Here is a 15,236-nt window from a genome sequence, read left to right on the forward strand (position 1 = left end):
ATAGAAAACAGAGGTATAACACAAAAAAAATCATAACGGAATATCTATCTTTCCTTACAAACACAGGTTTGAGAATTTGCAGATATATTTTGTTTTGCTACCGATTAATGACCGAATTGATACTTGTTTGATTTTATCATTACTCCTAACAGAACGTAACGATGTCTCAATGCACAGATCAGATACAACGTACCTGTGAGTCTGCTCAGCTGAAAACGATCCTGTGGATACAGAAAAACATTCGGCCTCCAGGAACCTCTTGATGTACCGTAAAAAAAAAAAAAGGCCAAAGAATGAATTCAAATGATAAAAAATAAAGTGTATGAAAAAAACATGACCGAAGTATATTAAAAATACAAGAATGGTGCAAATGGAATTCATTTAGAAAAGCTAAGCAACTTTGCAGTTGGTCTTCATTTTGGTGGTGTAGGAACAGTCATGACAAATCCCATAATTGCCATTTTTTCCCAGTGGATTTGCAGCTCACGATGTTATTGGATTAGCAACACCTAATCTAAAAATATAGCGGCAGCATCAGCTCCGACCAGCTTTATTATACTGAATAACTCTGCAGAAAACCAGCCAATGGGTGGTCAAGAATTGCACATTCTTCCTGATCATCTAGCCAATCAGCAAGCCCCATAAAAGCCATTGGAACTGAACAGACAAGTTTTAAGGAGAAACATGGAGACCATGAGGAAGGCTGGATGAATGACATAGGGGTTTTCAGAGGCAGAGCCAAAAGAGTCTCAAGCAAAGACATGAAAAGAGTCTTCAATGAAGAGAAAGTGGTGAGAAGACAATGCATGACACCGGCTACAATGGGGGAGATGTCACACAATTGGAAGAATAGCGTTGGTGGCAAATCCAACAGAGTTGCATCATATGCAATCAGAGACGTAACTGGAGGGGGGCGGGCCCTGGCGTGGGATGTGCAGCCGGGTCCCGCCCCCCTCCGTACAGCCGGAAACGGCCGCATTTCCTATTTACGAGTGGCGTGCAGGTGCCGGGGGGGCCCAAGGGGGTGCAGGCCCTGGCCCAATCGCACCCCCTGCTCCCCCGCTAGTTACGCCACTGTATGCAATAGAAAGAGTGGGCGAGGGGATGGAACTAAGAAAATAAACCTGGAATCTTTAAGCAAAGTCAGTTTCTCCAAATATGAATTAAGGACACACAATTACTGGCCTCTTTTACACTTTAGTTATGCCCTTAAAGGATTAGTAAACCTTTAAAATAAGTGCATGTAAAATTGATGAGGGGACTATTCTAAGCACCACCTGCTGAACAGTTTCCCACCAGTCTGACCACCAAGTAGTCAAGGAAGTTGTCAGGAGAAAGAAAGAGACTGCTCTGATGTTCTTCTGCTTAGGAAAGATGTGAAAAAGGTTTCTAATTTTATTCCTAAGCAGAAGAACATCAGAGCAGGAAGAAGATCGCGTGGAAGAAGATGGCGTTTGTGAACTCCGTGGACTGGACCTGCACAGAAGGGTAAGTAACAAGTTAGGGGCATTTGCCCAGCGGGACAGGTAGGCCAGGGGGAGGAGAGAGGGTGGGCAACACACGGGAGGGGGGGAGGGTTTTTGCGCCGACTGGGTTTCCTTCTCCTTTAAGACTCCATTCTCATAATCTTGCTCCAGTGTTACCAAATCAGTTAGCATTTTCACATTATAATTACTGTAAATCAGCAGTTCACAGTATAAGAGAGGACAGCTCTAAACAAAGACTTGGCCAAGAACAGAAAAGACCACAACAAGGAACTCAGAGACAAAAGGCACAGAATAGAAAACAAGATCTGGAATATTACTTGGAAAACAAGCTTATTCAGTAGAAGCTTACACAGCCACCAGTAACCTGCTCACCTCAGAATATTCATCATAATTTGATAAAAAGGGGCTGAGCAGAGTCTCCAATGTTGAAGGCTCTACAACAGTGATCCCCAACCAGTAGCTCCTGAGTAACATTTTCCTCACCAACCCCTTGGATGTTGCTCCCAGTGGCTCCAAAGCAAGTGCTTATTTTTGAATTTTGGGTATGGAGGCAAGTTTTGGTTGTATAAAAACCAGATGTACTGCCAAACAGAACCTCCTTTAGGCTGCCAATAAACATAGGGGCTACCAATAGCCAATACCAATAGTCAATCACAGCCCATAACTGCAACTCACAGAGGAGTTTTTTACATGCTTGGGTTGCTCTCCAACTTATTTTACATTTGAATGTGGCTCTCGGAAAAAAAAGGTTGGGGATCCCTGCTCTACAGACTAATGGCCAGGACAGAGTCCAGCTGACCTGTTTGGAAGAGTTGGAAGGGTTGGAAGAATAAAGTCATTACTCAACAAGGGCCAACTTCAATCTCATTTTAAAATTTTGTTGCATTTGTGGTGGCAGCACCTTGTATCTTTTGTTGGCCAGGACTGGGAAGGAAATATGAATCCTATGGGCTCTCAGTACATGACCAGTATGCAAAGGACTGGCTTCTGACCTGTGCTTCCCAACCCATGAGGCTCAAAAGAAAAATTGTGCTTGTATACTGCATATCGCTTGTAACTGGGTTGGACTTCACACGTGATGTTCTTTTAAGTCCCTCAAGTGACATAGACAGAATATGTGTAGATCTTTGCACTTGGCCAACTCGGCTGTGGATCGAGCCATTGAGTAAATCAAATGGACAGCCTCATGGTACTGGAACCTGCCAAATGTCAACATGGTACAGTATATACATAGGTGGTGTGTAGCATATAGTATCTGTATACTGTCATTAAATAGAGGGACCAATCGCTCTGCTGTCTTTTTACTCTATGAACAAAAAAAATTCTTAAAGGGCACCAATCATGACCAAAATCATTTACTAAGTAAATACACTATGTGAAAGTTCAAGAAATCCGATTTTTAAAACAGTTAGAATTGTTTGTATAATGTAAATGATCAGCTCACTATTCCTTCTGCAAGATCTCCCCTATCTCCCCTGCAGGTCTAGCTGAGGCAGCCATCTTGGATTTCACTGGCTCCTCCTACCTATATCTTCCCAGCCAACTGTAGCTCTGAAATCTCGCACATGCTCAGTTGAAATTCCTTGTTGCTTATCAACCCTTCTAAGCTATTTTCAAATCAGCCAAACCTGTGTGTTAGCTGCTGTTCAGTAGTGCTGCCACCTGCTGGAAGTTACTGTGTGTCCTTCATTTGCATAATGACTTTACCAGCAGGGGACAAGATAGGGAAATCTCCTGATACTTCTAGTGGAGGAGTTTACTTAAACAAGGCATTCTGGGTAGAATACTCAAAGCAGTGTTACAATCTGAGCATGCTCCTGAAATTTGCATATTAGAGTCTCTGTTATAGTCACAGTATGGTCTCCCTCAGTGAAAGAACCCATTTGACAAAGTAAGGGATTTTTTTTAAAACCTGCAGTTTTTTCAAAAAACTATATATGTAGTTTGATTAAACATGTTTAACTTGTACTGGTCAGATTGTTAATATGTGTTTGACTTTAGCTGTGATAGGTGCCCTTTAAGTCACAGATCCAGTTGTTTAACACTAAGAGGCCCATTTATAAAAGGTCGAATTTCAAATTCATGTGAATCTTTTAAATCCGAATATACTCACAATTTGACTGGGAGGTTATTTAAGAAAAAATGTGAATGTCTAATATTCGATCGAATGGTTCCGACCCGAAAATTTGCATCGTATTCAATTCGTACGAATCAAATTTTTCTTTTCGAACGTCAGGAAGGCTATTAACATCTCCAAATGTCTCAACGTGCCTCTGCCATTGACTTGTACATGAACTCGGCAGGTTTTAGGTGACGGGTAGTCGAATTAGGACTGTTTCCATGGTCGAGATGTCTCACATTTGAGTTTACATTAGAATGGGGAGATTAAAATTCGAATGTGCTAATTTTGAAACTCGATAATTCGAATTTACTATTCGACCCTTTATAAATCTTCCTCTAAGTCTGAACCAGTAGCTATAACTGTCCATGATCAGCTTCCCAAAGGCAGATTTTATGGCTGAATTTGCTTTTACAGGTCAATATACGGAGGGATTGATCTTTCACATTGTAAACAAAACAGTTCAATAACCGATAAGCAGATTGGTAAACCTTTAAGCATTACTGACTAGGCGTTTTTGGAAATATCCCATTACAGTCCCAAAGTGTAAATACTTCTATACTGAAGCAGAACTCACCAATATTCTTTCACATTTTAATTTGATTACATAATCCAAAAAGTGAAATTCCAAAAATGTGCTCCATGTCTATAACTGATGGTACTTGGAACCGAATTATAACCAGGATTCAATGTTGTGGTTGTACAGAGAGCTGGATGTTGCTCACATGCTCCCCTTTTACAGAGAGGCAAATTAAGACATTTGTAGAGGTTATCATCGCTTTTAGTTCAATTACCAATACAATCTTCAGTCTACGTCATAAATTACTCTGCTAAATTAGAGTATTTCATTAACTGGCGATCAAGACACCAACACACAGAAACATTCACAATGGTCAGTGTTTCTGAGTGACGTCGACCTTGTCATCACCGTCTCTACTGTTTATCCAATTCTATAAATCTACTGATGGGATGAGGTTCAGCAAGAATTAAGCCATGTTTGGATTGGTTGGGGCAAATTAATTAATACTGGAGAGAAGCCCTGGAGCTTCTTCATTTATTTGTCTCGACGACCAGGAGGCTTCATATGAACAGATCTCAGGATAAGTCAAGAGGCAGCTCTGGATTTACAATGCAGAATCTTGGATCCAACTTAGGGACATAATTGTTGAAGGTTTTAGATGCTTCAGAGTCAAAAACATCCAAGACTTTCCTGTTCATCAGTGAAAACCTAATAATGAAAGGAAAAAAAGAATGCAGTTTGAGAAAAGTTCACTTCTAATTCAGACAGAGAAGGTTCACCACAAGGAGACTTCCAACCCATTTTTGAAACCCACCAATTAACCACTACTCAATGGCAGTTCCTTTGGACTAAAGCTCCATAACTTGATTGCACCTAAAGCAATGAAAGCCTGAAAATGTAATTTCCTTTAAGGTATACTGTCATGGGAAACCGTTTTTTTTCAAAACGCATCAGTTAATAGTGCTGCTCCAGCAGAATTCTGCACTGAAATCCATTTCTCAAAAGAGCAAACTGATTTTTTTATATTCAATTTTGAAATCTGACATGGGGCTAGACATATTGTCAGTTTCCCAACTGCCTCCAGTCATGTGACTTGTGCTCTGATAAACTTCAGTCACTCTTTACTGCTGTACTGCAAGTTGGACTGATATCACCCCCTCCCCCCTAGCAGCCTAACAAAAGAACAATGGGATGGTAACGAGATAGCAGCTCCCTAACACAAGATAACAGCTGCCTGGTAGATCTAAGAACAGCACTTAATAGTAAAAGCCAAGTCCCACTGAGACTGATTCAGTTACATTGAGTAGGAGAAACAACAGTCTGCCAGAAAGTAATTCCATCCTAAAGTGCAGGCACAAGTCACATGACTGGGGCAGCTGGGAAACTGACAAAATGTATAGCCCCATGTCAGATTTCAAAATTGAATATAAAAAAATCTGTTTGCTCTTTTGAGAAATGGATTTCAGTGCAGAATTCTGCTGGAGCAGCACTGTTAACTGATGTGTTTTGGAAAAAACAGTGACAGTATCCCTTTAAATTTTGTGGTAGTTACATTCTTAAAAAATATATCAGATTCTTATTTTTTTTTTTCAATTATATCCTTCCAAACTTTTCGCTGATCCAGAGGAACATTATTCAAACATTATTGTATTAGAGAGGGTACAGAGAAGGGCAACTAAGCTGGTAAAGGGAAAATCTTAGCTATGAGGAAAGACTGGCCAAATTGGGGATGTTCACTCTGGAGAAGAGGCGCTTAAGGGGAGAAATGATAACTATGTATAAATATATAAGGGGATCGTATAATAATCTCTCTAATGCTTTATTTACCAGTAGGTCTTTCCAGCTGACACAAGGTCACCCATTCCGATTAGAAGAAAAGAGGTTCCGCCTAAATATTGGGAAGGGGTTTGTTACAGTGAGAGCTGTGAAGATGTGGAATTGTCTCCCTGAATCAGTGGTACAGGCTGATACATTAGATAGGTATAAGAAGGGGTTGGATGGTGTTTAGCAAATGAGGGAATACAGGGATATGGGAGAAGCTCATAGTACAAGTTCATCCAGGGACTGGTCCCATTGCATCTTGAAAAGGAATTTTTCCCCCTCTGAGGCAAATTAAAGAGGCTTCAAATGTTTTTTTTTTTGCCTTCCTCTGGATCAACTGGCAGTTAGGCAGGTTATGTACAGAACTAAAAGGTTGAATTCGATGGGCGTGTGTCTATTTTGAGCCTAACTTACTATGTTACTATGACCTTTATCAATGGAAAACTCTCAAAAACTCAGCATCTAAAACGTTGAACTTCTATATTTGCAACATTTTTTCAGATTTAGAAAAGGTTTATACACTCATTAAAAATGAATGGAACAATGTAATTTAAGTTTTCCTGATTTAAACCTGATCAAGTTTAACTGGTTTGGTTTCTCCATCTCCAACACTCTCTCTTAAAGGGCACCTATCACAGCCAAAATCAAACACATATTAACAATCTGACCAGTACAAGCTAAACACGTTTAATCAAACTACATATATAGTTTTTTGAAAAAACTGCAGTTTTTAAAAAAAATCCCTTACTTTGTCAAATGGGTTCTTTCACTGAGGGAGGCCATACTGTGACTATAACAGAGACTCTAATATGCAAATTTCAGGAGCATGCTCAGATTGTAACACTGCTTTGAGTATTCTACCCAGAATGCCTTGTTTTAGTAAACTCCTCCACTAGAAGTATCAGGAGATTTCCCTATCTTGTCCCCTGCTGGTAAAGTCATTATGCAAATGAAGGACACACAGTAACTTCCAGCAGGTGGCAGCACTACTGAACAGCAGCTAACACACAGGTTTGGCTGATTTGAAAATAGCTTAGAAGGGTTGATAAGCAACAAGGAATTTCAACTGAGCATGTGCGAGATTTCAGAGCTACAGTTGGCTGGGAAGATATAGGTAGGAGGAGCCAGTGAAATCCAAGATGGCTGCCTCAGCTAGAACTGCAGGGGAGATAGGGGAGATCTTGCAGAAGGAATAGTGAGCTGATCATTTACATTATACAAACAATTCTAACTGTTTTAAAAATCGGATTTCTTGAACTTTCACATAGTGGATTTACTTAGGAAATGATTTTGGTCATGATTGGTGCCCTTTAAGGTGGCCATACACAGGGAGATCGGCTCGTTTGGCGAGTGGATCACTCCCCGATATGCCCACGTTGAGGAGGCCCTAGGACCCAACGATCGGATCAGGGTGGAGGCAATATGGGCGGTCGGATCGCGGGATCGCATCAATGAACAGATGTGGCCGCGATCTGACGGGATTCATGGCACGTTTGCTCCATATATTTCTAAAGGACAGACAGATAAACCAGACAGGACTTTCATCAAAACCATAAGAATAAGAGAGCAAAAGAAGCTTCATACCTGCCCTTCGTCAACCTCAGAAGAAATTTCCAGTAGGATGGTCTCAAATTCTGGACTTCCATAACAGCCTGTTTTTAAGGAGGAGGGAAAAGCAGCTCTTTTATCTTTCGTACATTTCAGATTTGACTAATAAGGAAAGCAGCAAACATGAGGCAGAGCCCATTCAGCTCATGATATAGGGGAACACCAATATGTTTGTGGTAAATGTGTAGTAGTTTAAATGGTGCTGCTCAGTGAACTTTTTGCTGTGCTGATTTTCTACATATATATCTATGTACAGGTATGGGATCCATTATTCGGAAACCCGTTATCCAGAAAGCTGCAAATTATGGAAAGGCCATCTCCCATAGATTTTATTTTAATTAAATAATTCAAATATTAAAAAATGTATGTCTGTGTGATCCCGACATTTTGCCCTTCCCTCATATTGGACGGACTGGAAATTTGGCCCGTCTTACTGACCCAACCACAATCTTAGCTTTTGAGCAGATATGACTGTTTATACACTTTTCTGACCAGGGAAATCCAACCAGCAGTTGGGAGATGTTGGAGACTGTTGGCCATACTTGAAAAAGAGAAAAAGCTATAGAGCATGCCTAGAAGCTACTTACCGCATGGAAACAAACTGCCGTAGAGACTGCGTAGATAACACTATCCGCATGTGGGAAATAAGGACATTTTCCTGCCTCGATGCCTTTGAAGTACATTGTCTGCAGAAAGAGGACAAACGGAATCAGAAAGAGTCGACATGTCAAAGAACCGCTGAAAACACATAAAAGGAAATCTGCAATTCTTGTCATTTTACCTGGAAATAGTTTTAGAATTGAAACTGTGTATAGACTCTGATTAAAATGAATTCCAAACACCGAGATTTTGTCACAGGCAGGAGATTCTTTGCAATAAACTTTTTTTTTATTTTTATTTTTTATATTTTTTTTATATTTTTTATATTTTTTTACTTGGTATATTCCCCACTTGTGATATTTTAGACCTTTTTGGAGGTTTTGTGTCATTTTTATGCATCGAACACCTTGTTTATACGTACTGGGTTAACAATTTCACTCACAAAGGTGCTTTTAATTATCAATATGGCATGTTTCACTTAAGTATTCTAATAGGCACATTTGTCGATATACACTATTAGTTTTATATGGGACACATACAATATGAGTATATCAGAGCATGAGTATTTTTAGTAGGGTGTTTCTTTCGTTTATTACACAAAACACGTGATACACATATATTTAAGGTTCCTATGTGTATATATTTGTGATTGACTTAGCTTACATGTCCCTATAGCGAGAATGTCATCTAAACTTAAATTAAAGGGCCATATACAAAGTGGGATATTGATATCACAGGATATACTGTGACACTACTGGTAAAAGTTTCTTTCCCTGCAGAGGTTGGGCTCACAGCCGTGAATTCAATGAAGTCAATTACCACAGATTCACTAAACAGCTAACTGAGCTGAAGTTTTTATACTTGATTAAGTTAACAATACGAACGATGAAAGTAGTCTCTGAACAGACCTGACAACTTTACTCAACTTAAGGTTGTTGTTTGCAACATTTCACAACATTTTTTGTAACATAACTTAATGCTATGCTGAGAAAAAAGATGCTATAGTAACATATGTAGAGAGATACAGTTGCACAACACCATGTTTTTATCAGTGAATGTTTGTATTATATTAATGTTGAGATTATTTATAAGATGCTATCTAGATATATGCTATTTATATATGTGCTGTATATGTTCAGTTGGACTTATAAGTAATGAGTGAGATATTTAAATGGCAGTTACGTTTTGAGAGATGAGGTCACCACGTTAGCTCTAATTTGTCTAGCTTCCCGCCAAATTTTGTATTTATGGCAGCTTTACGAACCATTAGACACTTTGAGAAAGGCTTCAGAGGAGGCCGAAACGTCAGTCTCGCATTGAACAATAAAACAGAGAGTGCGGATCCTTTTGTTGGTTACTATATATATATATATATATATATATATATATATATATATATATATATATATATATATATATATATATATATATATATATATATATATATATATATATATATATATATATATATATATATATATATATATATATATATATATATATATATATATATAGAAGTGCAGCCCTATGGATATATATAGATATGTGCAGCCCAATGGATATATATATATAGACATGTGCAGCCCTATGGATATATATAGACGTGTGCAGCCCTATGGATATATAGACATGTGCAGCCCAATGGATATATATATATAGAAGTGCAGCCCTATGGATATATATACATGTGCAGCCCTATGGATATATATATAGACATGTGCAGCCCAATGGATATATATAGACATGTGCAGCCCTATGGATATATATAGACACGTGCAGCCCTATGGATATATAGACACGTGCAGCCCTATGGATATATAGACATGTGCAGCCCTATGGATATATATAGACACGTGCAGCCCTATGGATATATATAGACATGTGCAGCCCTATGGATATATAGACATGTGCAGCCCTATGGATATATATAGACATGTGCAGCCCTATGGATATATATAGACATGTGCAGCCCTATGGATATATAGACATGTGCAGCCCTATGGATGTATATAGACATGTGCAGGCCCTATGGATATATATAGACATGTGCAGCCCTATGGATATATAGACATGTGCAGCCCTATGGATATATATAGACATGTGCAGCCCTATGGATATATATAGACATGTGCAGCCCTATGGATATATATAGACATGTGCAGCCCTATGGATATATATAGACATGTGCAGCCCTATGGATATATATAGACATGTGCAGCCCTATGGATATATAGACATGTGCAGCCCTATGGATATATATAGACATGTGCAGCCCTATGGATATATATAGACATGTGCAGCCCTATGGATATATATAGACATGTGCAGCCCTATGGATATATATAGACATGTGCAGCCCTATGGATATATAGACATAGGATGTGAATCTTGTTCTTGCAGAAAACTGCAACTTTACTGATACTGAGTGAGCTTTTTTCTTTTGTCAATTTGGCCATTATAATTTACATAAGCAAATGACTTGGAACACTTACCTCTACCAGTTTGGACGCTAGGTACATGGAAATGCTGGTGCTTTTGTAAAACATCATGGATATTCCAGCCAGAAATCCTAAAGATACAAAAGGAATTGCAGTTGTACAAGATAAAATATTTTGTAACTTTAATGATAAGGTTAGTAAAACAAGTGAGCTTAACAAATGCTAAGAAAATACATTTCTTTTTGTGTAGCATCAGGGGAGGGAAGCCCTGGCCTTACTCCATGTGAATTCCCCACGTGTTTGAGACTGACAGTAAGTGCCGGTTGATTTTATGATTTCGGACTCACCTGCTACAAGTGCATGAAGCTCATCATCCAAGTTACGAACCCAACGCAAGAAGCAGCTGGTACCCTGGATGAACGGATGAAGAGTTAGTGATATTGTGTGATATATACTGTATGGATTGAGATAGGGAACATTTTTGGAAACTTAAATACTGGATTTCTGACCCTTATGTGTGATAAATGGAAATATAATAGATGAATATAAAGTTATTCCTGCATATCTTCTATATGGTGGCACTTCTTGCAGATTATGCATTGTTCTTATGCTATCTGGCCACTTCTTTATCATTATAATGCTATAACAGTGGGACAGAAAGGTGTATGGCCTAATGATTCTGGGGGTATGGCCATTGGATGGTATTAAAGGAGAACTAAATCCTAAGTAGGTTAGAAATGTTGTACATGATGTTTTGTGCTTCTGTACCAGCCCAAGGCAACCACAGCCCTTTAGCAGTAAAGATCTGTGTCTCCAAAGATGCCCCAGTAGCTCCCCATCTTCTTTTCTGCTGATTCACTGCACATGCTCTGTGCTGCTGTCACTTACTGAGCTTAGGGACCCACTCACAATATACAGTACACATAGAATAGAAATGTCACAATATAAGGCTAATTAGTAATAATACAGATAATTACTACATGGCAGCACAGAAACCAGTGCAATTAGCATCAGAATTTAATAATCAGCAAACCTGTAACATCAGCTTATATTACAGCCAGGGAAGCTCATTTTCTGCTGGATAATTAGTGACGAGCCCTAAGCTTAGCTTCTCAACAGCCAATCAGAGCCCACTGAGCATGTGAGTGTCACAGACACTTTCCAAGATGGTGACCCCCTGTGACAAGTTTGAAGTCCTGGATCATTGCTGCTACTGACAAGCTAAAACTTTAGCCTCGTGCAATAAGTTCACTATAGGAAATATGTCATTTTTAACCATATTCATTTTAGGGTTTAGTTCTACTTTAAAGAAGTACTGAGGGAGTTTGCTAACTGAGAAAACATGAAAAGCAAAGAAGAATCAGTCTAGGAATACAATACTATCTCCAAGCAGCAATGTATCTGTGTCAGGGAATTCTCATTTGAACCTTAAATGGGCCTATTGACCAAATAAACTCTGGCCACAGTTCAGACTGGATCCAGCTTCTATCTAATGTCATAACCCCATAATTATCTAGTAATGAACGCCAGTTTTGGATTAAAGTGAAGAAGACGCTATTACACTTTAATGTAAAAGAATGTCTGATGGTGTTATTAATTGTCAGGAGCGCCCGTTGCCGATCCCGCCTCCGGCGAAGTCTTCCCAAAATGGCGGTGCCCATGACACCGATGCTGGAATGATAACGTCATGCGCCAGGACGTTCCAGGTCACAGGTTCGATGCCCGATTATAGGAATTGCTGAATCGTGTTCCTGGGTTTCCTAAATTCCTGAATTCTTGGTTCCCGGCTCCCTGACCCTTTGCTTGACCCTGATTCTAATTTTTGCTGCCTGCCTTATTGAACACTTGCCTAAAGTTGACTACGCTTACGCCTGACCCCTTTGGATACCACGAATTTGGACTTTAACACTAAGCTTCCTCCTTGGTCTGGACTTCTCCCACTGGGAGCCGACAGGCCCCTGACATTAATGTGAATTAAATACAAATATTCTGGTTTCCCAGCTGTCCTTACCTTATAAATACTGACGAAAGATCCGAGGAAAGCCCCCAGCTGGAAGTTCTCCTTATTGTAGAACAGGGACAGCAAGCGGGAAGGTTTTGTAAACAGGTGTCGGAAGGTGGACGGGATGCGAAGGCAGCACTGGATCAGATAACCAATGCTAAACATTCGTATAAAGCCCTGGATGCAAGAAAGGTCTCTTTAATTCATGAAATACTATTTTTTTCCTACATACTATGGATTCAGTAAGTTCACATACAGGCGGGACAACCCTAACGTAAAACATCTGGCAGCCACTCCGCGTTCCCAATGCATCAATAAATTCTGTTCATCTGTACGGAAATTCGACTGTTCATATATAATTGTAGGTTGAAATGTTCAACACTTTAGATAGGAGCTGCCTAATTCTATTTTCTACCATCATCTGTTGCCTGGGAGATACCATGAAAGACCAAACTAACCATTCCCTGTGGGCGATTTCATGGTAAATAAATATACTGTTCATATTCTTAAACATGGGGAGAGCCCATCATATAGGAAGACATATGTGTGTTGCTAATCATTTTAGAATGCTCAGTGTATAATTAATTATACAGGGCTCATTTAACAATTCCACCTGAATAAGTATGGCAGTGCTAAGGGGCCCATTGAGGAAGCATCTATAGGATTGGCAGATACAAGCTAATTCCATTGTAGTTACATAAGCTCTATGGAGCCTTGCACTGTCATGATTTTTATGGTGTAGTTTTTATTACTAAATTACACTATTTACACAGCAAATAATTCACTCTACAATATAAAATTTCCTTCCTGAACCAGCAAGTGTATTTTTTAGTTGTAATATTGGTGTGTAGGTGCATCTCAGGTCATTTTGCCTGGTCATGTGCTTTCAGAAAGAGCCAGCACTTTAGGATGGAACTGCTTTCGGACAGGCTGTTGTTTCTCCTACTCAATGTAACTGAATGTGTCTCAGTGGGACCTGGATTTTACTATTGAGTGTTGTTCTTAGATCTACCAGGCAGCTTTTATCTTGTCTTAAGGAGCTGCTATCTAGTTACCTTCCCAGTGTTGTTGTTAGGCTGCTGGCGGGGGGAGGGGGCGATATCACTCCAACTTGCAGTACAGCAGTAAAGAGTGGCTGAAGTTTATCAGAGCACAAGTCACATGACTGGGGGCACCTGGGAAACTGACAATATGTCAGATTTCAAAGTTAAATATAAAAAAAATCTTTTGAAAAATGGATTTCAGTGCAGAAGTCTGCTGGAGCAGCACTATTAGCTGATGCATTTTGAAAAAAAAAAAACATGTTTTTCCCATTACAGTAAGAGATGTCAAGTGAATGCTAAAGTCTAGGGCCTCTGGAAAGACTGCCCCCACGCCCAACCACATCATTGAGTCTGCCTAAAATGTTCCTGCTCCCCTATACCTGGTGTCCAAAGGTGGAGCTGCATAGCAGTGTTGGAGACCACCATGTCTGGCCATACCATTCTCATACTATGTCATTATTCTCATCCTTAGCGTCAGCCCTGACCAGGAGCTACACACTCAAAGCTGGAACCAGATTGACTTTCAGTGTATGTGCCTCTGTTCAGCAATCATCTTCAGGGAGCTAAAGGCCCGAAGTAGCTCAAAATCCAGCTTGATGCCCCTGCCTTTCAATAATAGTCACAGAAGTCTCGATAGTGTGGTTGAAGAGGGGGACCTCTGCATAGGACCCTATGAACTTCAGTTGAGAAAAAGGACCGGAAATCCTTTCAATGTGGTCTATAGTCGTTTATTAAAGCATGGTGCTTCAATAAACGACTAAAGACTACATTGAAAGGCTCTCCGGTCCTTTTTCTTCTATGATACAAAGTGGAGACAGCTTTTCCAGCAACTGTTAATGAGCCTTAAAATCCTAAATAATCTACAAACGAGATCAGGTGATGGAATTAAACTTCAGTTGAGGCAGAACTAGGCCAACTTTAGGGATGTATGAAGAAGAATAGAAACATCAGTAATACCCTTCATCAGGCTACCTCTCATCCTCTAGTGTTGCACTGGGGCTGCACACAGAAGGTCGGCATATAATTGACCCCAAATAATGGGTCAGTTTGATCCGAAACCAATGGAATGAAAGGAAACAAGTCCTCCTATTGAAACACAGGCAAACGAAGGATGATTTTTACTATAACATGCTCAGTCGTAATAATCACGAACCTTTCACTTTAAAAACTGAACACAGCCAATATTCTAGAGTGGTTTTTGCATTGTCAGTCTCTACACATGGAACGAACTGGGAGCTATCAAATTTTAGGCCTTTAGCCAAGAAAAGAAAATATCCTTCTTGGGATTTGTTTTGCATGAGCTTCATGTCATGTTACTCAACATCCCGACACTCCGTGTCATGGGAGATTACAGCAAATGTATAAAAATATCTCATTCTCTGCCAAATCTATCTCTGCACGAAATCTCTTTCACAGGTTCGGAGCTGGAATCCACCGCAATGTACTTTAATAGCATTTGTGTATGGGCTCGTCAGCTTATTCAAACAAAGAAACAGCCACCTCTCAGGGAACAATGTCATCTGCTGCTTCGGTGGCTTCTTAGTTTCTGCCCTATAATTTAATGCGCACATGATATCTCTGTACTAATGTGTGCATCT

At 39.7% G+C, this 15,236-nt stretch overlaps 1 protein-coding gene across 2 annotated transcripts in view; it reads right to left on the reverse strand.

Moving 5' to 3' along the window:
- Positions 1–4,188: 4,188 nt before the first annotated feature.
- Positions 4,189–15,236, reverse strand: part of tmem135.S (transmembrane protein 135 S homeolog) — a 235,215-nt gene continuing 224,167 nt past the window's right edge. For both annotated transcript variants that reach the window (XM_018250370.2, XM_018250369.2), the window contains 6 exons: positions 12,605–12,772; positions 10,941–11,004; positions 10,648–10,724; positions 8,143–8,241; positions 7,532–7,599; positions 4,189–4,834 (listed from right to left, as the gene is read on the reverse strand). In XM_018250370.2, coding sequence (XP_018105859.1) covers positions 4,702–4,834; positions 7,532–7,599; positions 8,143–8,241; positions 10,648–10,724; positions 10,941–11,004; positions 12,605–12,772 — 609 coding nt within the window. In that variant the 3' untranslated portion in view covers positions 4,189–4,701. The remainder of the gene's footprint in view (positions 4,835–7,531; positions 7,600–8,142; positions 8,242–10,647; positions 10,725–10,940; positions 11,005–12,604; positions 12,773–15,236) is intronic.

The sequence above is a fragment of the Xenopus laevis genome, chromosome 2S, assembly GCF_017654675.1.
Source record: "Xenopus laevis strain J_2021 chromosome 2S, Xenopus_laevis_v10.1, whole genome shotgun sequence".
Taxonomy (NCBI): domain Eukaryota; kingdom Metazoa; phylum Chordata; class Amphibia; order Anura; family Pipidae; genus Xenopus; species Xenopus laevis.